The following is a 27,640-nucleotide window of genomic DNA, read 5'->3' on the forward strand; positions in this document are numbered from 1 at the left end:
AGGCATTACTAACAAATGATAATATAAATGAACTTTATGGTGCTATAGTATAGTTCCTGAATGTGTCTTTATGATGAAGTATTTTTAAAAAATCAAATAGGCCTGTTATATCTACTAAGCTCAATGGCAGAGAATGCAATCACCTTTGAGTTCTTGAACATCCTGAAAGAAGACAAAGCCATAAAACAGAAAATATCTCCAATAAAGAACCAGGTTTGAATGAAGCTTTACTTAGTCAAAATAACCATTTTTATAGGAGCATTCTCCTTTTAAACATCACTTTGGAGGAAGGTAAAGATTTCTCAAATGGTGATGACTGTAGTCTGTATTAAGGGATTTAAGGAGTTTGAGTCTGTCATGGATATCATGTCTTCATTGAATAACTAAGTCAGTATTGACTATTGAAAATATTTAATACTAAATGACAAGATACAGTCATTAGTAGATATTCAAATACTTCAAAGTTTCACTGGTACCTAAATGAATGGAAGGATGATTTTGCTGTTTAGTTGAATAACGTGTAAGGACATAGTAATGAGTCATATCTTTTGAAAATTTTATAATTTTACTGTTTCTACTTTTTTCTAATCTTGTGCAAAGAACAAAGATGTCAAGTTGATCAATTAAGTGAATTTTGTTTGTTTTAAAGAATTTTTCCATACCTTGAGCTGTTTAAAAACTATTGTTGAGAATGTGGGTTAGTGATTTGTGAAGTAATTTAATCAGTAATTGGTGAGGAATTTAAGGAGGGCAGCATACACATTAGTGACCTGGAGCTGTCAGAGTAGCAATCAAGCTATGGAATGTTTGTTTCAGCTGTCGTCATAATTTTTGGATGATATATCTCAGGTCCCATTAATGTGACTTGAACTGGGTTTTTTTTTTTTTGGTACTGGGGATTAAACTAAAGGGTGCTTCACCACTGAACTATTTCCCTAGCTCTTTTAATTTTTTGAGACAGGATCTCACTAAGTCTCGGCTGGTCTGAAAGTTAAGATCCTTCTGCCTCAGCCTCTTGAGTTGCTGGAATTGCAGGTGTGTACTACATTGGGTTGTTTATTTTATTTTTTGGTGTTATCGATCAAACCCAGGACTTTGTGCTTACTAGTCATGTACTCTGCCACTGAACTACATCCCATTGCCTTGTATTGATTGAGTTAATAGTCATAGAGACCATTCTATGTTATTAAAATGGTACTTGAAACCCTCCAGGAACTTCTGAAAGCATGCAGTATTGACCAGCTTTGTTAACAATTAAGAACTACATTGTGGAATTTGTCTTGTTTCCTGAACTAAACTTCATGGGAATTAGGACTATGCATTATCTCTGTATTTTCTACAATGTTGAGCTTAGGAGAAGTTCAGAAAAGATTTGTAGGGTATAGGAAAATACAAAATTACATGTATAATTTATTAAATATCTGTATTTTAGGTACATATATCCTATAATACTAAGCCCATGACTTTCTGCATTCTTATTTCTTATTTGTGGTTTTACTGCAGCTGTTTTTTTTTTTGTTTGTTTGTTTGTTTCATTTAGTTTAGAGGCTTAGGATGACAGGATTATTACAGGAATAATTTCATCTTAAGATTCTTGACATGGAATATCAGAATTGTTTGATTATATCCAAACTTATTTAAAATAGTTTCCTATTTAGAGAAGAAAGGAGGTATACCATTTTAAAAAAAAAAAAAGCAGGCCATTTAGGTCTCACACATGGGAAGAGGGAAGTTTTGCCCACAAAGAATCTTAAAGTCTTAAAAATTTATTGGTAACCTGGGAAAAGCTGAAATGTTTTGTTTCCCTGGAGTTTATCTTCTAAAGTCTGGTTGTGTTGGGTCTTGAAAAAGGATCCTAAAATGTCATAGAAATAAAAGGTATTTATTCCACAGAAAATATGTGGAAAGATCTGGGTTGAACTTGGCAGTGTGCACAAACAGATAGCCTGGGTAGTGTATGTTGGGTTTGTTGGTGGAGTCAAGACAGGGTACTTTGACTTCTGTAATTATGAGGTTGGGGGAAGGTAGGAAACTGAAAAATGCAGAAATGCTGAAACTGCTGCTGTTGAGATGATAGTTGATATAGTTTGGATCTTGAACGTGCCCCTGAGGCTCATGTATGAAAGGCTTAGTCCCCAACCTGTGCACTATTGGAAGTTGGAACCTTTAGAAGGTGGGATATAGGGGAAGGTCATTGGGGGTGTGCCATTGAAGGACATATTTGGACCCCATCCCTTCCTCTTTCTGTTTTTGATTCTTGAGTGCCGTAAGGTGAGCAGGTTGCTCCGCCATATGCTCCTTGCCATGATGTGCTAACTCACCACGGGCCTATAGGCACTGAGGCCAAGTGATCATGGACTTAAACTATGAGGCAAAATAAACCTTTCCTCCTCAAGTTTTATCTCAAGTATTTATTATAATAATGGAAAGGGGAGTAACACAATAGCAAAGAATTACACAAATTGTGACAGAGGTGTACTTTTTTTTTTAAAAAGAGAGAAAGAGAGAGAATTTTTTTAATATTTATTTTTCAGTTTTCGGTGGACACAACATCTTTATTTTATTTTTATGTGGTGCTGAGGATCGAACCCAGCGTTCCGCGCATGCCAGGCGAGTGTGTTACTGCTTGAGCCACATCCCCAGCCCAAGAGGTGTACTTTTTAAAAAATACTTTTGTTTTAAATAAGCAGTTTTAAACTCACACCAAAATTGAAAGGAAGGTAACAGATATTTCCTATGTATCGTCCAACTCTGGCACATGCATAAATTCTTGAATTATCATCATCCCCACCAGAGTACATTCATTAAAATTTATGAACCTATACTGACTTTTCCTTATTACCAAAAGTCCATAGTTCACATTAGGATTTACTGGTGATAGTGTCCTTTCAATAGATCTGAACAAATGTATGTAATGTCTATTTAAATTTCCTCCATATCTTTTCAGGTTTGATAGATCATTTCTTTTTAGTGCTGAATAATGTTCCATTCTCCAGATGTATCACAGCTTATTCATTCTCCTACTGAAGGACATCTTGGTTACTGCCAGGTTTTGGTAACATAAGTAAACTTCTGTCTACTCCCAGGCAGGTTTTCGTGTGGACATAAGTTTTTACTTTCTTTGGGTAAATACTGGGTAGCCCTATAGCTTGATCATGTGGTAAGAGTATGTATAATTTTGTTAGAAACTCTTCCAAATTGTCTTCCAAAGTGGCTGTACCATTTGGTATTCCAACTAGCCACAAATGAGAGTTCTTGTTGCTCCACATCTTCACTAGCATTTGGTGGTGGTAGTAGTGTTCTGAATTTGGGCCTTTCAAATAGGTATGTATATTATATATTATAGTATATTACTTGTCATTTTAAATTTTGCATTTTTCTGATGACATATGATATAGAACATCTTTCATATGTTTATCTTTTGCCACAGTCTTTTAAGGTCTTTGGACTTCTTTTTATTTGTACTGGGGATTGAACCAGGGGTGCTTAATCACTGAGCCACATACCCAGTCTTTTTTATGTATGTATTATGTATGTATTTTACTTTTGAAACTGGGTCTCACTAAGTTGCTTAGAGACTCTTTAAATTGCTGAGGCTGGCCTCGGACTTGGGATCTTCCTGCCTCTGCCTCCTAAGTCACTGGGATTACAGGTACGTACCATTATGCCCTCATTGGAGCATTTTTTTTTTAAGTTGTATTTTTATGTGGTGCTGAGGATCGAACCCAGCGCCTCACACGCACTAGGTGGGTGTTGTACCGCTGAGCCACAACCCCAGTCCCTCCTTCGAGCATTTTTTAATTGGGTTGTTGATTCTTTTATTATTGAGCTTTGATTCTTTCATTAAGTTTTAAGCAGATGTCTTTTGCTAATATTTTTCTTCCAATGTGTCGCTTGTCTTACTCTCTTCACATTGTCTTTCAGAGAGAAATTTTTAATTTTAATGAAGTCCAGCTAATCAATTCTTTCATAGATCCTGTTTTTGATATCATATCTCTCATCACAAAACCATAGTCATCTAGTTTTCTCCTGTGTTATGTGAGTTTTACAATTTCTACATTTTACATTCATGTTTGTGATCCATTTTGAATTAATACTTACAAAGGATTTTAATTTTGTGTCTAGATTCTTTTTTTTTTTTTTTTAACATATAGACAGTTCTAGTTGAGAAGACTTACCTTCTCTCCATTGGACTGCCTTTGCTCCTTTGTCAAAGCTCAGTTGGCTATATTTATGTGGATCTATTTCTGGTCTCTTATTTTGTTCCATTGATCTATTTGTCTCTTCTTTTACCAATACTTCACTGTCTTGACTACTGAAGCTTAGAGGTGGATGTTTAGGTTTGATCCGTGGTATATCCTCTTTACCTTTCCAGTGTAAGAAAACCTTTTACATATCCTGTCTTACAAATCTGACTGAAGTTTCCTTAAACGTTTGTCATATCATGAACAATTTAAATCCTGATAATGAATTTCGAGTTTTTCCTATCAGCATTGAAAGCCATTGGTTAGTTTTAAATAGAGAAGTAAGTTGATTGTATTTTCATTTTTGGTAAATGGCTCCTATTCCAGGGTGAAAAACCACTAACTCTAGAATAGAGTTAGTAAGGGCAAATCAAATGAAAACAAGAAGCAGCTATTACCTAATAATGTAGGGCGTGTCTATTAAATGATTTATATGATCTTGAAAATTTTCTTTCAGCTAATAGTATGTCTGTCTACTTCTAAGAGTAGAACTTCTTATGATAGAACAGTTTCTACCAGAAGAGTATTGTGCCAAGTGGGAATTAGAGGAAGGGAAGGCAGTCACAGTGAAATCTCCTGGAGATAACTTTTAAACAATGTATCCTTGACTTTTCTCTGTCAATGCCAGAGCCTAATGCAGTTATTGATGGGAATCTTGCCCTCTCAGATGGGGAAACGATTGCACTAGAGACTTGCCCCATCCACCAAGATGAAAATGTTAACTAGGGGGAATAAACAGCCACAGAAATGAAACAGAATTTCCTTGAAGTTAATTCTTGTTTTTTGGAGAGATTTTTTTTTTTTTAATCATTAATTGCCATAACAGGTTGTGCTGATAAGGACATTTTACACATTTTAGCATGTTATGAATAGGGGTCTTTTTTTTTTTTTCCCCAGAGTTGAGATTTAGGGTGCTGGCAGGAAGAAAGTTTTTCCAATCTGTTAATTTGCATAAGAGAAGCATGAATTAATGATGTTTCATGATCATAACTCAAAGGCTTTTAAATTTTTTTTTGAGACAAGGTCTCACTAAGTTGCTCAGGCTGAGGCTGGTTAAGTTGCTGAGGCTTGTCTTGAATTTGTCATGTTCTAGTCTCAGCCTCCTAAATTGCTGGGATTATAGGTGTGTGCTACCACACTTGGCTACTTTCAGACTTTTTGAGCCAGGAAAGAAGTTACTTATTTCATGACCAGAGTGAAAATTATCTGCTAACGGGTAGATATTTCTCTTTTAGTTTTAAGTTCTCTTGCTTTCAGAACATGCTCGAAAAAAGGGTTAATCTTAAACACATGTATGGACAGGTCTAGGTATGCCTAGGAATGCAATCTGTCTGTTTTGCAAGGTGCTGTAGATGCTGCCTGACTGTAATCTGACACCAGGTGGACCAAGTGGCCAATGATAGAAAGTGGAGAACTATGTGAAAGAACTGGAATTTCAGGTCTGGAGAGTAATTGTGGCCTGCTCTCAGACTCCTGGAACTGTTCAACTGAGTGTCAGCAAAAAGGCAAAGAATACAGAAGACAGACTGTTTAGTTTTTTAGTTTGATCATACTTTTTTTTTTTTTTTTTTTAAATTAACATGGTTGAAACTAAGGTGAGCTCAGACAAGTTTGGGAAGACCTGCTTCATTTTAATGTGGGTTACCAGAAGTCTGAGACAGTTTGTGTGTGTGTGTGTGGGGGGGGTGGTGGGGTGGGGTGGTGGTTACTTGGAATCAAAACCAGTGCTCATGCATGCTAGGCAAGAGCTCTACCTCTGAGCTACACCTTCAGCCCCTGACTGAGACTTTGTATACAAAAGCCATCAATTTGTGCTTCATTTACATGAAAGCAAACTATACTTTCAATAGTCATGGGTACTTTGCTCTCCCCTCTGGGCCCTTCCATCCCATTAATGAATGCCAAATTTAAAGTAAAGAATGTCTAAATTTGAAGTAGTTATGCAAAATTGCTGTTTTAAAGATAGCAGTGCTATACATGGCTCATATATGAATTCTAGGAATTTTTTGTGGGGTAAGTTATGGGGTTTGAACCCAATGCCTCATGTGTGCTGGGCAAGTGCTCTACCACTGAACTACTCCTCTAGCCCCCAGAGACATAGTTTTAAACTTTTTCTGAACTTAGATTCTTTGAAAATTTGAAAAATTTGAAGTTTGTAGTTTAGAATAATTTTCTTTTTAAATTAAGTTATGAGAATACTAAGTGTAGTGAGAAATGTTTCGGACACTTGTGTTTTTCCTCTGTTTTATGTATATTGTACATAATTTACAGAGGGCTTTATAATATGGTATTTTTTCAAAATCAGTGTTGGCCCCCGCACTGTACCCCCTTTTGTTTCTGCAGGGACTGAGAAACTTAGTATCCTCTCTTGGGGGAAGTTCAAATCTCATTACTTAACTCTAACTACATTGTGGTATGTTTCTTAATGGTCTTTTCAGTATCCACATTTTTGATGTAAATGATAGATAGCAACAATACTGCTTTTGAAGAACTAGAAAGAGCTGGATGCAGATGGCACAAGTCTGTAATCCACCCTACTTGGGAGGCTAAGGCAGGATAGAAGATTCTCTATTTAGTGGGATCCTTTCTCAAAAAAATTAAGGCACTGGGTTGTGGCTCAGTGGTAGATCCCTTGCCCAGCATATGTGAGGTCCTGGGTTTTTATCCCCAGCACTGAAAAAATAAAATAAAATAAATAGAACTGGAAAGGAAAATGTCACTAAAAATCTGTTTTATTAAAGTATTCTAATGAGTTATTAGTTGTGGTCACCTTACAAAAAATCTTGTTTCCTTTTCACTTTTTAGGCTGGGTGAAGGTGTAAAGTTAAGACTATATGATATGGTAGACTTGGAAATGAACAATAACAATAAGACTGATTTAAGTAAATCAGTTGTTCAGGTAAAAATATGGTTGACAGTGATTCATCACATGTATCAAGAGGTTGCAGAAAATATTATATGAGGGGCTGAGATTGTGGCTCAGCGGTAGAGCATTCGCCTAGCACATTGGAGGCGCTGGGTTCGATCCTCAGCACCACATAAAAATAAATGAAATAAAGATACAAAATAAATAAATAAATTCCATTTTAAAAAAATATAGGGGTACAAGGAGCCTGGTTCACTTTTGCCTTCTTTTCTACTAATGGTTCTGTATCTTCAGACAAATCAGATTGCATTAGACCCTAATTCTTTATTTTTTGGGGGTGGCAAGGGAATTGAACCCAGGGTCTTGTGTATGCTATACAAATGTTCTACCACCTAATTGTATCCCCATCCCATTCTTTCTTTTCAATAAATGTGTTGTCCTAGGTGATCTTTAAATATTTTTCAGCTCTAAAATCCTGTGATTTCACAATTTTTAGATTGAGAATATTGAGACCCTTTGAAAATTGTGTGGTTTTTCTTGATACCATGGACTAATTTACTTTATTTTATTATAAACATGAACACTGAATACTTTAAAGTCAGGGTGTTCATTCAGCCACCTCATTACTCTTAGCTAGTACATTTTACCTTTATGCCATAATTATCTAAAACCTTGGCTAGATTTTTGGTTTAATCAATGATAGAGCGATTGCCTAGCTTGTGTGAGGCACTGGGTTTAATTCTCAGCACCACATAAAAATAAATAAATAAAATAAAGGCTCATCCACAACTAAAAATATATATATTAAAAATAAAAAGAACTCTTATTGCTTAGTTTTCCTGTGGCATGTCTTCCTAGAGAACAAGAGTATGATACTGACCCAGCTGAAAGATATCAGGATCCAGTCTGTGGAGTTATTATGCCTTACTGGATTACTTCTTAAAACCATGCAGATAAATTGATACTTATGTCTGTGTGGTGAATGAGCAGTTTTCACTTATCTTTTTCCTTCTTACTTAATTATATTGTGAAAACACATTCAAGAACTATTAATATAGCAGAATGTTTCTGAAACAAAATATTAATGATGGGTAAATTTAAATAAGTTTAATATTTACTGTGGACCTTAAAGTTTATTAGGTTAGAACAGAAACCATTTCCTTCTTTCAATTTTAGTACCTATATTTGTCCCATACTAGAGTACATTTGAGGAAATATGATACATTTAATTTTGGGCATATTTTAGAAATGCAGTGACTTTGAGGGGCTTGTCTAATAGTTTACTGACTGCTTTTGGAGATCAGAAGCTGAATTAGAGATGGGAGTTTTTTTTTCCTCCCCTTAAATTTGATTATGCATTTATTCTAAACTATTACAGCATAAAGGATTTGGGTAGATTGAGGTAAGACTGTATATTACAGTAATGGAAAATTACTATATTTAGGTAGTGAGAATTCTACTTCTGACTCTGTTTTGCTTGCAGACTGAGATCTTGGGTCCCTCAGTCTATTTGATGAAAAACTGAATCACTGATTTGGATTTTCAGTTTTGTCTGTTACTGAAAAATTTTAATATACCTGTGTTATTGAAATATCTCTGATATGTACAAGTGATAACTCTGGATTATGTGACAAAATTTATTCCCAAGAACACTTTGATGCCATAGGGAATATAATTTATACAGAGAAGAGGAAGAGGAGCAGGACAGATGAAAGAACAGAAACCTGATTAAGCCAATAAAATGTTTTCCTTTAATTATACATTTTCATTTTGTGAACTTCTGTATACAAATTAATAAAAGCTATGTACCTGAACTAAGTTATCTTTTTCTGCCCCAACAAATGACCTACTGATGGTGAGGAACCATTTTAGTCTTGGCTTATTATTGTTGATTATTAGCATGTGCTTTAAGATGTGGATATATTTATTGCTTATTCTTATTTTTTGTGATTCTTCAAAGACAGTTATTAGGTTTTTTTTGGTAGGTGGACACAATATCTCTTATATCTCTTATTTATTTTTATGTGGTGCTGAGGATCAAATCCAGTGCCTCACACGTGCTAGGCAAGCACTCTACCACTGAGCCACAACCCCAGCTCATCAGTGACAGTTATTAAAACACAATGTGCCATCTCTTTCATAAAGCCTTCTAACTTCTATGTCTCAACCCATGAGAATTGCTCCCTTCTAAAACACAGTACTTACCAGGTGTGGAAGTGCTGTGGAAATGTTGCTAAGAAATCATATGTAATTGCAATGGAAAAGAAAGTGAAACTTTACAGAGACCATTCACATTGGTGGTTAGTATAGTGTCACTTTGTATTTATGAACAAACAGGTTTTGGAACAGCCTTTTGGAACCTAACTTAACCTAACCTAACCTAAACTAGAAAACCTTTTGGGTCAGGAATCATCCTTGGCTGTATTTTCTTACTGTGTGTTTCTATATTGAGGATAATAGGTTCCTTATTATCAGAAGTACTTCATTTAAATTATTTATTTATTTATTTTTGAACCCTGGGGATACTGAGCCACATTCCCAGCCTTTGTTTTATATTTTATTTTGAGACAGGGTCTTGCTAATTTGCTTAGGATCTCACTAAATTGCTGAGGCTAGACTTGAACTTTTTTGTTTATTTTTTTTGCATCACTGGGGTGTGAACCCAGGGCCTTGTGCATGTTAGGCAAGCGCTCTACCACTGACTTACTTCCCCAGCTCTGGACTTGAACTTGAGATCCTGCTGCCTCAGCCTCTGGAGTTAATGGGATTATAGGCCTGTGCCTGTCAAGTACTGTGTTTTTTGAAGGGCGCAGTGCTTACAGGTTGAGGCACAGAAGTTTGGCGAGGCTTTGTGAAACAAATGGTACATGAGTTGAGCATTGAAGAATGGAAAAGATATGATGTAGTGCTGAGAGAGGGAGTGGTGTTCCAAGCATGGGTAATAATAGAAGTTGATAAGAGAGACATGTAGTTTTCGTGGAGGAACATGGAGAATAGTCCTAGGAGGGAAGGATTGGGTTGTAGGATAATTTAAGGGAAAAGATAGTACAAGTAATGTGTGTGCAAGGCCAAATATATGTCCCAAGTTTATATTATCTATGATCAATTTAAAATGAAAAAAAATTCTCCTCTAAATATGGTGCATTGCTCAAAAACTACTGAATGTATTAAAAATACTTTTTCAATGTTGGAATTGAACTCTTAAAAGGAGTAGAGCAGAGGGTAGTTGGAAACTATTGGGTTGGAACTGAGTTTAGTGAGTAAAAATCTGAATTTATTAACTCTAATTTTTACTTCAATTTATGGAAGTCACAGTAATCTATGGGGATGCCTAGAACCTAGAATATATAGGAAATTGGTTTTACTGAAATTAGGAAATGGAGTACACTATTTTTCTAGCATATAGCTAGCTGTTTCAGGAAAACTGAATCACCATGTCAGCCTCATCCCCAAACTTGCCTGTTTAAAATTTTTGGGAAATTAGTGGCCATATTTTCCTTGGAGTCAACTTCTTTTTAAAATATTTGTATTAAAATGGTAAAGGCTATTTCAGAGAACTAGATATTATTTAATGTAATTTAAAAAAAAATCTTTGTCTTTTTATGTCACATTTATGGCCATAACTATTTGATTCAATATTTAACAAAATTGTAGTAAATACCTAAATCAGTTTTCACTTTTTTCTGTTAGTAGTGGTAACTTAAAAAAAAAAATACATCTTTGCTAGGCATTTTTAAAGCATTTCTGTCTTCACTATGAATTTTTTTTTTTTTTTGCTGTTAAGTTGTGTTTCTGTTTTTCTACTATTGTAAAGTGCAGTTCTTTGCATGTTCTAATTTGCCATGACGTGGTTAAGTGCTGTTTCCTTCCTGTTGCTTACAGCCTTTTGCTAGAGATAAGAATACATTGTAGTGCACTAAAAAAGAAGCCACTGAAGAGGGGCTGTAAGCATGGTAACTCTTAAAGCATTCTAATTATCAGAAGCCTTTTAAAGAACAGAAAAAGTAGGCTTTAATTTCTGCTTATTTTAAAAAGCTCTTAAAATGTTATTTACTAAACTTTAAATGTACTTGATTCTTGATTCTTAACATATTATTAGACCTAACAGGGATGCTGTCTGAATGTTTCTATTAAAGGCAAAAATATACATAATACGCATTATGAAATAGAGCAGCAGTTCTGATATAGGTGGTTTGCTGGATTAGTAGAAAGCAGGAAATTGCTTGTATATCCTTTATCGTGGCTATAAACCTCATTATTGCTGGACTTTTAAATTTTTGTTTTTTAATATTCAGTACTTTAACCTAAGTTTAACTGAGAGAAGGAGAAACTTCATTTTTAGTAATAAGGGGTGATCTTGGCAGAAATGAAGTCTTCAAAGAAATTTATGTCTAACTTAAATAAAAATAAGCCTAACAAAGACATAATTAGTCATGTTGATTTTTATTTGAAGATCAGCAGTAACAACAAAATGCTTTGGAAATACTGTGCTTTGGTTATATTTTAAATGGATGGCTGCTTTTTCACAACTAATTTAAGCTTTTGTTTTTCAGGCCAGGAAGCTTGAGAAAAGAAAAATTTCAGAAAAATTGCTTCTGTTTGCTTAGAATATCAATGAACCAAGAAAAATCGAAGCACCTTCCTTAAAGATAACCTGGGTATACGGTAATTCACAGACTTGGCTGAGGAGTTTTACCCAATTTCTCACTGGATTCTACGGCCTGATAACTTGAATCTGTTTGGAATATTTCTCATGTGGATCTAAGGGGAATGCTTTATTATGGCTGCTGTTGTCCAACAAAACGACCTAGTATTTGAATTTGCTAGTAACGTCATGGAGGATGAACAACAGGTATGGGACCTGAAAAAAACTAAATTTTAATAAATTTGTTAGTTTTTTCATTTGTATCAGAAAATTACTTACTTTAAAAGATGGAGCTTTATGAAAGTCACAAAATTAGAATATTTGGAGGTAATATGATTTTAAATAATATTTATAACTGGATTCTTTTTTTCTAGCAGATGAAATAATGCCAGCAGTACATAATTGTACATCATTTCGGTGTAAAGCATGTGACAATGAGGAAGTTACTTAACTTCTCTAGATTGGAATTTCATCATTTATAGGGGGATTGAACTGAAGAATTTCTAAATTGGCTTTCATTGAATTTATACATGATGTGCAAATAATGAGTTAGATTCATTTTACTAGGAAAAATATTTTGAGAACCAGTGGGTCTAAAATATGCCTAATATGAATGATTTATATGTTAAATAAGCCTAATCCTGACTACTTAAACAGGCCAATTATAATGTCATGCTTTTGTTCAACAAACATGGCTACTACAAATCCTAAAATTGATTTTTAATTTTGGTCAGGACATGATAATTTCTTAGCTGTTTGTAGTGTTCACTGAAGTAGCAGAATAAAAAATTTATAAATAAACCTAAAAGAGGTGATAATTTGGATTAGCTTATCTAAAGAGCAAGATGAGCTTCAACTAGGTAGAAAAATAGTTTGAGGGACAGAATTGCCTGGCTCCAATTAAAAATGTATTATTAGTGATTTGAATTTAATCTAGAGATAATAGAAAAATCATTTTAGGAGAAGAAAGTGTCTTGAATTTGTTTTAAGACAGGATGTTTGTATATATTAAGGTTTGAAGACAGTGTGTTTACTGTGCCATCTCTTAGAAAAGATCCTGTGATAGATTCTAGGCTTGATGTGGTGAGGTTTGATCTCGGGATGTGGTAGCAGAGGACAGAGGCCTTAGCCACTCATTGGTGTGTTCTAGTGCAGTAGCTTTGACATTCTTTTAACCATGAGAAATGCATTTGACATTGTAGTATCATATTTATACATGCATATATGTAGCTATAAAAAGTTTTGCAAAAAATACTTATATACCTGTGTGTGTAAAGCACTTTGTTTATCTTATATCTGTGGTCAGGGTGCTGTTAACTTTATATCAGCATATACAAATATCTATTTTTTTTTAATGTGATGATGAGGTTTTGAACCCAGAGCCTCATGCATGGCAAGTATGTTATCTTGCTGAACTATATTTCCAGCCCTGTATTTTATTAAGTTATTAATTTTCAGTGGACAGAATGAATCTGTCCAATGTTAGTTTGGGGCAGGTATTATCCAAGGACTTTACAGATATTAACTATATGAGGTAAATACTAATGTTCTCATTTTATAGTGAGGAAATTGAAACATGAAGAGATTAAATGACTTTCTCAGAATCATATAGCTAGCAAATAGTGGTGCTACAACTTGAACCTCTAGCAGTTTGACTTTCACTAATGATGTCGTATTTTCTTGGAGTGATGCATGACAATCTTACTGTATTATAATCATTGCCCAAATATTTGAAACTATTGGCAAGGTTCAGAGTTTTTCTCATGTACAATCATAAGCATAGCAAAAACCTAACTGCTTCACATGAGGTTAGAACCAGTGGTAATTGGCTTTATTTGACCTATGGTTCTACCTCCTTGTTTATTTGCTAGTTAGTTTTTTGTTTTTTATGTTTTTGGTACTGGAGGTTGAACCCAGGGGCACTTAACTACTGAGCCACAACCTCAGCCCCTTTTCATTTTATTTTGAGACAGGGTCTAGTTAATGTTTTTTAGGGACTTACTAAGTTGCTGAGGCTGGCCTTGAACTTTCAGTCTTCCTGCCTGCGTCTCTCAAATTGCTGGAATTACAGATGTGTACCACAATACCCAGTTTGTTTTTAATATAAAAGTAATCACTTGCTATTTATAAAAGAAGTCACCTAATATAAAAATATATAAAACAGTGGAAATCTTTCTTCACCCTTACTCCTTAATCTTTTTTTTTAAAGAGAGAATATTTTTAATATTTATTTTTCAGTTTTCGGTGGACACAACATCTTTATTTTATTTTTATGTGGTGCTGAGGATCGAATCCAGCGCCCCGCACATGCCAGGCGAGCCCCGTGCATGCCAGGCAAGCGTGTTACCGCTTGAGCCACATTCCCCAGCCCCTCCTTAATTCTTTTTTCCTCCCGAGAAGAAACTAGTATGAACTAGTTGTGGGTTTTATATACCTACAAAACTACACACAGAATTTATTTTTAAGATATAGATGACATTATCCTAAATGTATTTTGTGACTTGTTTTCACTTAATGTATGATAAAATATTATATGTGTGTGTTGATTGGTTCTGTATTATTTTTCTATACTATGAATGTTTATTTCACCAGTCTTTGATAATGGCTGTATTTCAATATTATATACATTATATACAATATTATATACAGTACTGCAGTGAAAATTCTTATTCAGGGAGGCTGTAAACCCTATCTAGTGGTAGTAGTGGTTAAGAGCTCAGGTACTGGAGTCAGAATTCCTGGGTTAAATATTGGCTCCACTCTTTACTGCTTGTGTGATCTTGGGCAATTTCCTTAACCTTTCTGGGCTTTAGTTTTCTTATCTACAAAATGGGAATGAAAATTATAGAACCTAAATTGTATTGTAGTTTTGTTATGAGAATTAAATGAGTTGATACTTACAAAGAGCTCTTAGAACTTACACATAGCTGATATTTACTGAGCAGTATCATTCTCTCATGTGTTTATGTATATATTACAGATTTCAGGTTTGAACTTTCTAATTAATATATTCTGTTTCATTGAGCTATTTTTTATTGTAGCAGTATCACTTAAAATAATGTGACATAATATTTGATGTCTGTAGGATACTCACCCCTGAATTGAGATCTTGTATGAATTTTAGAATCAGCTTATAAAGTTACATAAAAACTCTGTTGGGATTTTAACTTTTCAAAATAAAATATTTCTTTTAAAAATAATTCATTCTGTTTTATGATTCAGTATTGGTTGATTGATTGGTTGTTTATAAAATCACTATTGGAAGGCACCAGATTAGAATTTCCCGTTTTCAATATTGGTCTGTGGTTGTATAATGACACTGTTAATGTCTATTTGCCAGCACATTGATCATTTTCTCTCACATAAGTTTGTACTGTTTTCAAAACTGTTTTGGAACTCTTTTAGGTAGAGATAGTGGTAGGGGGACAGGTGTTGGAAAGAGAAACATTAAACACTGTTGATTCTGACATTTAAAATTCTATACTAAGCTTTTTTGTACTGGGGATTGAACCCAAGGTTGCTTAACCACTGAGCCATATCCCCAGCCAACCCTTTTTATGTTTTATTTAGAGACAGGGTCTGGATAAGTTGATTAGAGCTTGCTAAGTTGCTGAGGCTGGCTTTGAATTCACTATCCTCCTGGCAGCCTCCCAAGCTTCTGGGATTTCAGGTGTGGGCCACCCTGCCCAGCTGCTCTTGCTATTCTTAACTGAGGGATATTTCTAGCTGGAAATGAAATTCTTGCACTGATGTGGGAGAACATCAGTATTGAAATTCAGTGTACTTTTATGTGAAAGTGCTTTGGTTTGACTTCATTAAATAGGTATGTTTGCCTGGTGAATGTAGGAAAATAAGGAAACTGAAATAAGGAAGCTTTGGATACAAGTTTCTAATAGAAGTAAACATGACAGTACACAAATATTTCAGAAGCTAATTTAATGAAAAATACCTCATAGTTTAATATTTTTTTTATATTATTGACATATTATTATGTTTCTTCAGTTTTTGTTTTTTTCTTTTTTTAAATAACTGATAATCAGTTCATTAAAATAGCTGACTTAGGCACTGCAATGGGGACTTCAGCATCCATTTCTGCCTTGATACTGATGGAAGTAATCTGCTTAACAATCTTGGACTGTGCAAGTCAGTCAATCACTTATGGATTCTCATCTGGAAATGATCCCATGTTTTAGGACCTTCACCACAAGGTGTTTTTAAAAGTAGACAGGAAATAGGAAAGACAGAAATTAATCTGACTTGTCTTTCCTAACTTTCCTATGTACTTACATAAGTACACCTCTGCTAGGAGCCACAAGCAAATAATATGATGCATGGCACTTTCGGTTGTAAGGTGACACCAGCTAGCCACTGAGATGATATGATTATGTTAAGATTTACATTCATATGGAAACTGGACTCCTGCTGTTCACCTTGGCCTGCTACGGGACTCATGTTATGGGACTCCTGGAGAGTTCCCATTGGTTGGGGAAGGATAGTAGGAGGGAATTCCGGGGGAGGTGGGGGGGGGGGCGGTTCGGGTAGATGCGCAGTGGGTGGACCGGTTTTGGCTTGCCGGCGTGTGCGGAGTATTGGCGGCTTTTTCAAAAATAAAGTTTTGTTCCTGCTTGGGTGGCTCGTGATTCTGTGCCCAGCCAAGACATTGGCACACCTCAGTGAATCTCTGTCATGTACAAATGAACATAGGTTGTAAGGTGGAAGAAGAAGAATTATGACGTGCAGAACAAATATTTTTGATAGGTTCTTATCACAATATAAGAAGGTAGTTTTAGGACTTTGTTTCTCAAGTTATAAATTGACTTGCCTTGACTGCTGTTTCCTAGAGGTTAAAGGGTAACTTTGAACCTCCTACTTTGTGCTTTTTTTAGCAAGATGCCCAGTGATTTTTTTCATGCATTGTTTGGGAATCACTACTCAATATAACAATAGAAGTAAAATCAAAGTGCTGGGGTCACAGAGAATGGAGACATTTACTGACTGCATTGGGATTTGGGGAAAGCTTCACTATGAAAGTTGCATTTGAACTAGATCTTGAAGGGTAATCAATTTATTCTGCAGATGAACAAGGTGAGGTGTTGCAGAGCAAGCAGGTTTCTGGTGATTGCATAGTCAATCCAAATACCTTTAGAAGCTTTTCACAGTGTGCCATGCTCTCATTTCTTATACTACATATTTTTGCCAGTCTACTGTATGATTTCCCCAAATGCTTGCTTCCTCACTGATCAGGAATGATCTCCCACATTTTATACTTGTGGCATGTTTAAATCCTAATTGTCTTTCAGTATTTTGAAACAAAACCCACTTTTTCCAGATACTCATCCTAAAACAAATCCTTTAGGAGTTAACAGCTTGATCCTATTATTCCTATAACACTTATTGTCAGTGTCATCCATTTGGCATGATAAAAAAATGTTTTATAAAAAAGATAAAACTTATCTGTTGATCAAATGATTTGGGATATATATGTGGTCAGTTATAGTTCTTATCATGTCAGAAGATCTTTGATGAGAAGTGGTAACTTACTCTACAACTTTCTTGACTATAGTATATTTTGTCTTCTGTTTTGTTTTTGGTACTGGGGACTGAACTCAGGGATATTTTACCACTGAATTACATCCCTAGTCCTTTTTATTTTGAGCTCCTCTAACTTTTTTTTTTAAACATATATTTTTTTTAGTTGTAGTTGCACACAATACCTCTATTTATATGTGGTGCTAAGGATCTAGCCCAGAGCCTCACACACTCTCTACCACTGAGCCACAACCCCAGCCCCTCCTCTAGCTTTATATTTATAGTACATATTTTCTTGGGACATATTGTTCACATTCTCATTTTGTGCAGTATTGTCATTTCTCTGTGATTTCAAGATCAGAAACAAATATTCATAGATTCTTTTTAAAATTTTTTATAATTATACATGATAGCAGAATACATTTCGACTCATTGTACACAAATGGAGCACAATTTTTTATTTCTCTGGTTGTACACACTGCAGTCTCATACCATTTGTGCAATTATACACATACATAGGGTAATAATGTCTGTCTCATTCCACCATCTTTCCTACCTCCTCACTCCCTCCGCTCCCCTCACTCTCCTCTGCCCAATCCAAAGTCCCTCCATTCTTCCCTTACCCTCCTTTACCTTTTTGGATCAGTATCCACTTACCAGAGAAAACATTTGGCCTTTAGCATTTTGGGATTGGCTTACTTCGATTGGCATGATATTCTTCAGCCTCATCCAATTACCTGCAAATGCCATAATTTCATTCTTCTTTATGGCTGAATAATATTCCATTGTGTATATATACCACATTTTCTTTAACCATTCATCTATTGAAGGGCATCTAGGTTGGTTCCACAGTTTAGCTATTGAGAAATCGAGCCACAATAAACATTAATGTGACCGTGTCACTGTAGTATACTGATTTTAAGTCCTTGGATATAGACCGATGTTATGGTTTAGATGGGGTGTCCACCAAAAGCTCACATGTGAGACAATGCAAGAAGGTTTGGAGGAGAAATGGTTGAGTTACACCTTTAGCCTAATCAGTTAATCTCTGATGGGATTAATGGAGTGGTAACTGAAGTGGTTAGGGTGTGGCTAGATGAGGTGGGAGTTGGGGTGTGGTTTTGGTATATACATTTGTATCTGGCAAGTGGATTCTCTCTCTGATTCTTGATCCACCATGATGTGAGCTGCTTCCTTCTGCCACGCTCTCCAGCCATGATGTCGAATGGAATTGTCTGTCGACCTCTGAAACCATGAGCTCTCAAAAAAACTTTTCATCTTCTACAGTTCTACTGGTTGGGTCTTTAAGTCATAGCAGTGAGAAAGTTGACTAAAACAACCGAGGAATGGGATAGCTGGGTCAAATGGTGGTTCCATTCCAAGTTTTCTAAGGAATATCTATCCTGCTTTCCAGAATGGCTGCATCATTTTTCAGTCCCACCAGCAATGAATTAGTGTACCTTTCCCCCACATCCTTGCCAACACTTAATTGTTGCTTGTATTCTTGATAATTGCCATTGTGAGATGAAATCTTAAAATAGTTTTTTAAAATTTTTTTATATATTTGTTTTATAGTTGTAGATGGACATCATGCTTTATTTTATTTATTTTCGTATGTGGTGCTAAGGATCAAACCCAGAGCCTCACACATACTAGGCAAGCACTCTGGCACTGAGCCACACCCTCAGTCCCCTTAGAATAGTTATTTTTTATTATTTATTTTTTGTACACAATGACTTTATTTTGTTTATATTTTATGTGATGCTGAGGATTGAACCCCAGGTCCTTGCATCAGCTAGGCAAGTGCTCTACCCCTGAGCCACAACCCCAGCCCCTAGAATAGTTTTGATTTGCATTTCTCTAATTGTTAGTTGTTTGACAATTTTTCATATATTCGTTAATCAATTGTATATCTTCTTTGTTGGGTACTGGGGATTGAAACAAAAGTGTCTGCTCAGTTACTTAGACCGTTTATTGATTGGGTTATTTGTTTTTTTTTTTTTTTTTGTGTTAAGTTTCTTGAGTTCTTTATATATCCTGGAGAGTAGTGCTCTGTCTGTTCGTGTGGTAAAGATTTTCTCCCATTCTGTAGGCTCTCTTTTCACATTGTTTCCTTTGCTGAGATGAAGCTTTTTAGTTTGAAGTCATCATATTTATTGATTCTTGGTTTTATTTCTTGCACTTACGGAGTCTTGTTAAGGAAGTCATGTCCTAAGCTGACATGATGACGATTTGGGCCAGCTTTTTCTTCTGTTAGGCACAGACTCTGGTCTAATTCCTAAGTCCTTGATCTATTCTGAGTTGAGTTTTGTGCAGGGTGAAAGATAGCGATTTAATTTCATTTTGATGCATATGGATTTCCTGTTTTCCCAGCACCATTTTGTTGAAGATGCAATCTTTTCTCCAATGTATGTTTTTGGCGCCTTTGCCTAGTATGAGATAACTGTATTTATGTGGGTTTGTCTCTGTGTCTTTAATCTGTACCATTGTTCTACCATGTCTATTTGGTGCCAATATCATGAACTCTTTTTTTATAATATTGGACACTGTTCTGTTGTACATGTTTAGTGAATAACACCTCACTTTTACAAATTGTTATTGAGGGGTAGGGATGTAGCATGGGCAAAGTCCTGGATTGGATCCCAAGTACCACTTAAAAAACAGTTATTTAAAATGTAATTAAAATAGTTTTTCTGATTTTATTATTATTACTATTAGAAAAACTAATATCCTTATAGTGTTTCCCTCTTTCTTAGGAAACTGGAGTAGAATCTTTTTTTCTTTCTTCGCTTCCTTTCCACCCCCACTCCCCGTACTGGGGAGTGAACCCAGGGGTTCTCTACCACTGAGTTACACCCCCAGCTAATTTTATTTTTCATTTTGAGACAGAGTTTTGCTAATTTCCTGAGACTGGCCCTCAAATTCATGACCTTCAATTTACATGTTCGAGAGTGAGAAAATGTATAGAGTATAGATCATAAAAACCTGCTATTATTTCAAGACAGGAATGTAAGATTTTTTGAAGTCAGAGACCAAGGTTTCCTCATAAAAAAAGAAGGAATGTCAACTCATAGTGTTCTGTGTATAATTTGTTTAGCACCAGAGATGTGGAAGGCTGGAAGCTGGAATGATGTTATTAACATGTATAAGGATACAGTGGGATATTTACATAAAATTCCAGGTTCTAACTTGGTTGCTTTCTTTTTAAAATCTTAGCAGACCAGATTTATCAAATCCCTAAACTGAGTCATTTGGAATAAAACATACAGAGGTTCCTTGTTTCTATTCTGTATATTTTAGCTTGATTACTTTTGAGAAAATCTGACTTGTATCTTGCTTATAGCCCTCTTAACCTTAAAGTGAAGGGACAACCCTGTTGTGGTCTAGCATTTGGCCTGAGTTCTTTCCCTGCCAACTTTGGAAGTAAGGAAGATAATTGTTACTGTGAAAAGAAGTGGTAAGGGGAGTAGGAACTTAGTACCATCCCTTCCCAGTCATTAATAGAGGCAAATAATGAAAAATGTCCTAAAATGAATCTAGATGAGATTATTTCATAAGATAGCATATAGACTTGTGTGGTGGACTCCAGAAATATTCACATATGAATTTTAGTAGGTAATATTTACTGAGCATTTTATCCTGGTACTGTGCTATGTCTTATATAAGAATTATCCTATGTAATTCTTATAACAGTCTAAGAGAGTGAGGTACTCTCATTCTCATTTTACAAAAAATTAATTAAGGCCAGAGAAGGGAAGTTACTTGCCTGTAATAGCATAGTTACTAAAGGAAAAAGCTTGGAGCTGTTTTTTTTCTTTTATTTCTTTCTTTTTCTTTTTCTTCTTTTTTTTTTTTTTAACATTCAGAGCCAGAACTTTAGATATTAAAGTTATCTTAAAGTAAACTCTAAGGTACCTGGTAAAAAGCTGGGAATTGTAACCCAGCCTGAGCCTTCAATCATTATTTGAATAATACTAGCCAGTGTGACATATAAGGGATGAAAAAGTAATTTCAAATGTGGGGAAATTATTTCACTCAGCATTTTAGTAGGGGAAAAAGCATTATTCATTCTAGTTAATTATAGGTCGATAAGCAAACTAGTGCAGTACTACTCATCTACTTAAAATGTACAATTCTGCCAGGTGTGATGGTGTACACCTGTGATCCAAGAGGGGAGGTTGAGGCAAGAGGATCACACGATGGAGACCAGGCCAGGTGATTTAGAAGACCCTGACTCAATATAAAAATACTTTTAAGAGGGCTGAGGATGTAACTCAGTGATAGAGCTCTGGCCTAGCATGCATGAAACCCTGGGGTCAGCAAAATAGATAAATACAATAAATAAATATCAGTGGTTTCAGTGGTTTTAGTCCATACACATAGTTGTGTGTCTATCACCATATTAAATTTTAGAACATTTTATCATCCCCCAAATAAATCTGAATACATTAGCAGTCAATATCCTATTTCTTCCTTTCCCAACCCCTGAGAACTACAAATCTACTTTCTATTTCTATATATTTCCTATAAATGAAATCATATAATATGTACTGTCTTGTGACTGACTTCTTTCACTTAAGCATTAATGTTTTGAAGGATCATCTGTGTTGTACTGTGTGTCAGTACTTCAGCCTTTGAATTGATGAATAATAATTCATTGTATGGTTATATCATGTTGACTATTCATTCTGTTTACTTTTCAAAAGGGCACACTTTAAAAAAAATGAGATTCATGGTGGTAAATTTTCTCTTGGAAATGGAATTGGCAACCTCAGTTCTCTCAGAAGGTACTCAGTTGCTTAGAACAGCATTGCTGGGTAAATCAGTAGTAATTCTGTTTGTTGCCTGGTGCAGTGGTGAGTACCTGTAATCCCAGTGGTTTAGGAGGGTAAGGCTCCAGAAAGATTGCAAGCCCAAAGCCACCCTTAGCGATTTAGTGAGGTCCTAAGCAATTTAGCACCCTGTCTCGAAATTAAAAAAGGGCTGGGGATGTGGCTCAGTGGTTGAGTGCACCTGAGTTCAATCTCTGACACCCACCCCTGGGGATGTGGCTCAGTGGTTGAGTGCACCTGAGTTCAATCTCTGACACCCACCCCTGAAAAAAAGTAATTCTATTCTTATTTCTAAATATGCTGTTTTATTTTGTAAAAAGCTTCCCGTAGGGCTGGGGATATAGCTCAGTTGGTAGAGTGCTTGCCTCACATGGACAAGGCCCTGGGTTCGATCCCCAGCCCTATAAATAAATAAATAAATAGCTTCCATTAAACATTTGAAACCTTTGATATTTCTTAGTTTTGCTATATGACTTAAAATTTTTTTATCTTTCCATTTCTTTTAAAGATTTTTCAAAATTTTTAGTTATACATGACAATGGAATGTATTTTGGCAGAATACACATACATAGGGTATAACTTACTCTATTTAGGTTCCTACTCTTGTGGTCATGTATGATGTGGAGTTACCCTGGTTGTGTATACAAAATCAAGGCTAGGAAAGTTATGACCAATTAATTCTATTTAGAATTTACTCTTTAATATTTCCTAATCCCCTCTTTTACCCTCTCCTTCGTTTCCCTTTGTCTAACCCAATGGACTATTCTTTCCCCTTCCCCCCCTCTCTTGTTATGGGTTAGCATCCACAAATCAGAGAGAACATTCGGCTTTTTTTTTTTTTTTTAGGGGGGATAGGCTTATTTCACTTAGCATGATATTCTCCAGTTGTATCCATTTACTGGCAAATACCATAATTTCATTCTTCTTTATGGCTGAGTAATATTCCATTGTGTATATATACTACATTTTCTTTATCCATTTATTCCTTGAAGGATACCTAGGCTGTTTCCTTTTCTTGAGCTGCTATAAACAAGGATGTGGCTGCATCACTATAGTATGCTGCTGTTAAGTCCTTTGGGTGTCTACCAAGGAGTGGGATAACTGGGTTAAATGGTGGTTCCATTCCAAGTTTTCTAAGAAATCTCCATACTGCTTTCCATAGTGGTTGCATCAGTTTGCAGTCCCACCAACAATGTGTTAGAGTACCTTTCTCACATAATCAAGAACGTGTACAGAGATCATACTGATTGGGAAAAAATCTTCACCATCAGTATTTCCAGGATATACAAAGAATTCAGAAAACTTAACACCAGAAAAATAAATAACCCAGGCAATAAATGGGAAAAGGAACTAAACAAACACTTCATAGTGGAAAAAATATGAATGGTCAAAATATATATGAAAAAATTTTCTACATCTCTAGCAATTAGAGAAATTCAAATTAAAATTACACTGAGATTCCATCTCACTCCAGTCAGAACGGCAGTTATAAAGAATACAAGTAACAGTTGTCTTCTTTCCAATCAATACAGCAGATGTAGGATAAGCAGTTACATAAAACAGTATTATCAGCTTTTTAAAAAAGGTCATCTTCAATATTGTTTTGTTGGTATTTATGAAAATGATGTTCTTTGATTTAGTGAAGTAAGAAGAAAACTGTTAATGGTTTGAGTGTGAGTTTAAGAAAATGATCTTCTCATAATAATTATCATATATTTAATAATGTTAGCCACTGCTATGTAAGTTAGCATGCCTGACACTAAAGAAGTTAGGAAGCAGGTAGGAATCCCTCCCACCTTCTCTTCCTCCCCTCCTTGTAAATTTCTCAATATTAGGGGAATTCTTCTTTTGAAAAATTGTTAAGAAATTGTTACTGAAAAAGCTACATTATGATTTGACTAGTAAAAACATTGTACGTTTTTTAACTTTATTTTTTACACAAATGGAGCACAACTTTTTATTTATCTGGCTGTACATGATGTTGTTACACACCATTCGTGCAATCATACCCATACATGGGATAATATTGTCTGTATCATTCTGTCATCTCCCCCTCATACCCTCTGGCCCCTCTCTTCCCCTCTGCTCAATCCAAAGTTCCTCCCTTTTTCCCTTAACCTGCTGCCCATTATGGATCAGCATCCACTTATCAGAGAAATCATTTAATGTTTGTTTTTTTGGGATTGGCTTACTTTGCTTAGCATGATATTCTCCAATTCTGTCCATTTATCCCATAACTGCCATAATTTCATTCTTTTTTAAGGCTGAGTAGTATTCTGTTGTGTATATACACCACAGTTTTGTGAGGTTGTCTTTTTAACCTGTTTCCATTTAATGTGACATTCAGAGAAGGTAGTGGAAGTATGCGATAGGACCAGGTAACTTAGCATGGTGGTGTGAAGCCTGAAATTAGGGGAGAAGTGTCTGTCCTAAAAGGTGGTGTTTTGTATGACACTTTGAGGTTTTATTATATTTTAATTTATGAATTTTGTATAGCATCTGCATTTCCCCCATTCCACTTTATTCTGCGGCAAGGGAAAAGGGAAAAACAACATTTATAACAGATTTAATTTTCCTGTTGGAAGGCAACTGGTGGGAAGCTCAAGTAACTCTGCTTTCCTTCTTGTTTCCTACCTCATCATATAACACATTTAGAAATAATTTAGTCTCCGAAGGCTTAGCTGTGAGGTGTTTTTTTGAAAAGTGATTGACTAATGTGCACCCATTCTATCTAAAACTGTTATAATATTGAATGCTGAAAATTGATGTTTCTGGTCAGTCAAGAGCATGTGTAGGACCTACAGAGAATCAGTTTGTCTAGCTGTGTGACTTTTAACTATTTTTTTCCTCTCTAATATCAATGCAGAGTCTTGCTTGCCAAGGCTGCCCTCAAACTTGAAATCCTTCTTCTTCAGCCTCCATAGTTGCTAGAATTAGAGGTGTGTGTCATTATGCCTGGCTGCTAGACAAGTTTTAAATATAACTGAATTTTTTTTCTATCAAAAATAAAAAAATACCTCCTACTATTAAGAGTATTAAATATTTTTGTAAAGCATTTACCAATAACTGGTCAAAGGAGATATAGTCAGTATATGTGGCAGATGCTATTTGTGCTGTAGTCATGATGTTAATGAACTAAGTTAAATCAAGAAAAGACATTTGTTACCTTGAGCTTTGTACTTTATATTACCCAGTTGTTTGGGGATAAGTAAGGTCATGAAGTGATTTTTGTGACTTCGATACCAATCATACAAATTCATTCAGTTTTTTTTTTCTTTGTTAATTGGGAATGGTGGCTTGATTCTAGAATAAGCCAATAAATGGTTGCTCAGAATTTTAAAAATCTGGCAGCTTTACTCTGTAGGAGAGCACTTTCCTTTTACATTGTAGCATTTTGTTTGGTTTGACATGGTTTGAGGTGGTATTGATTAGTTTTTTTTTTTTTTTTGCTTTTTTTTTTGAGTAACTTAAATTTACGTCATTGCCTATGATCTGCTAGTGTGACTTTTTCATTCTTGAAAAGCTCTGATGAAGCTAAACTGTATTCAGGAATATCTTGTGCTCAGTACATATAAGATTCTTGTCAAAGGCCTTTAAAAAAAAAAGCAGAAAATGCCCTATTATGATTTTATTTAAATTCTTAGAGTTATGTAGATTTTGCATGTTTAAGTTATCATTCTGATGGTGACTGTTGTGATGTTTAAACATTTAAATCTGGTTTAAATTTAATATCTCCCCACCTGCCTCAATCGACCTGCCTACTTTACCTCATAACTGATTTTGTTCACATATAGTCAGACATATGCACAACTCACCAATATATTTAACTTTTAAAGTTGACACTCCAATAAGAAAACAAATATAATTTTCATTGACTTTCTCTCTCTCTCTCTCTCTCTCTCTCTCTCTCTCTCTCAGTACAGGGGATTGAACTCTGGGGCACTTGACCACTAAGCCACATCCCCAGCCCTATTTTTGTATTTTATTTAGAGGCAGGGTCTCACTGAGTTGCTTAGTGCCTAGCTTTTGCTGAGGCTGGCTTTGAACTCTCCATCCTTCTGCCTCAGCCTCTTGAGCTCTTTTGCTTTTTGATGCATTGTCAAATTTATCCTGGATAAAAAATGAAAAATCTGTGCAAAGACCAAAGAAAGTCATTTGTCATGAAAGAGAGACACTAGGATTAAACTTTGTTTAAACAATTCTGCAGGGATTTACATTGAGATTCCAAATGTTATCTTGGGGAAATCTGGAGAAAGGACCATTTACTTAGACTTTTGTACTTTTTTAAAAAAAATAGTTGTAGATGGGCAACATGTCTTTATTTGTTTAGTTTTTTATGCGGTGCTAAGGATCTAACCCAGTGCCTCACACATACTAGGCAAGTGCTCGGCCACTGAGCTACAGTCCTAGCCCACCTTTGTACTTTTTGATAGTGCTGTGCAAGAGAGAAGCCACACTTCTTCAGAAATACTCATCTGCAGAGCCAACAGAAGAAAAACATAACTTGTTTAAGCTGTGGCTCTGAATACAGTGTTCACAGCTTAAACATGAAGATAACTATCCCTATAATTTTTTAAAACTCAAGCTTTAATTGAGATGAAACTTTGATTATGACAAGGATCCAGTACTTGTAGTCTGTTGTTGTGTTTAAGCTTGCTGACTTGAGTTAGATTGTCAGGGTTCAGATTTCAGCTGTGTGTCTTCCAGGTTGGTTGACCAGTAAGTATCAACAATACAGCATAGTGTTGTGGGGATTCAGTGGGATAAGTTGTTTGAAGTACTTAACATGATAGCTACTTTTATTATTACTACCACATTTGGAGTACCACTTTATTCTATTTTGTACTTTACTATATAGAAGGATTCAAAAAAATAGAGATTTGAGAACATGTTTTACACAGCACTATAGTGAGTTTCTTTTTAGTTAGAAGTACTTTGTTACCCAAGAGTTGAAAATCTTTTTTCCTTTCATATTAAGCTGTATTACATACTATTCATATACATCATGATAATTGTAACAGATATATAATCCACAAAAACTAAAATATTGATGAAAGAAAGCCATTAGAAATGAGGAGACTCATAGAGACATGTATTTATATTTTCTATCCTTGTACTGCTTTGCATATAAACCTCTGCCAAGAAAACATTTCCTGCTTTATTCTTAAGTGCAGTGCAAAGATAACACTGCCTAGCAGTTTGCACAGCTCTTTGTACTTTAGTCTTCTCTACGTATACTTTGATTCTCACAAGTCACTATATAATAGAGGTAGCATTATTCCCCCCACCTCTACCCACTTCCCTTTTTAGTGCTTGGGACTGACTCTAGGGCCTTGCCATGTTAAGCATGCATTCTACCACTGAGCTATTATGCCCCATAGCCTTTCCATTTTCTATAGTTCATTATTACCTAGGATCTATTACTGGGGAACTAAAAGACCCATGTTAGAATCTTTCATCTATAGTAGATTTGTAGGGCAAGGTTAAAAAGGAACACAGAGTAATTACACTTCAAAATAACCTG

At 35.3% G+C, this 27,640-nt stretch overlaps 1 protein-coding gene across 6 annotated transcripts in view; it reads left to right on the forward strand.

Moving 5' to 3' along the window:
- ELF1 (E74 like ETS transcription factor 1) overlaps positions 1–27,640 on the forward strand; it is a 107,852-nt gene that overhangs the window by 42,352 nt on the left and 37,860 nt on the right. For 4 of the 6 annotated variants that reach the window (XM_081290660.1, XM_081290662.1, XM_081290657.1 and 1 more), the window contains exon 2: positions 11,664–11,962. In XM_081290660.1, the coding sequence (XP_081146786.1) occupies positions 11,891–11,962 (72 nt within the window). In that variant the 5' untranslated portion in view covers positions 11,664–11,890. Of the gene's footprint in view, positions 1–11,023; positions 11,115–11,663; positions 11,963–27,640 lie in introns of those variants that run through there. The other 2 variants (XM_081290658.1, XM_081290661.1) reach the window with 2 other exon arrangements.

The sequence above is a fragment of the Spermophilus citellus genome (genome assembly GCF_964194105.1).
Source record: "Spermophilus citellus genome assembly, chromosome: 1".
Taxonomy (NCBI): Eukaryota; Metazoa; Chordata; class Mammalia; order Rodentia; family Sciuridae; genus Spermophilus; species Spermophilus citellus.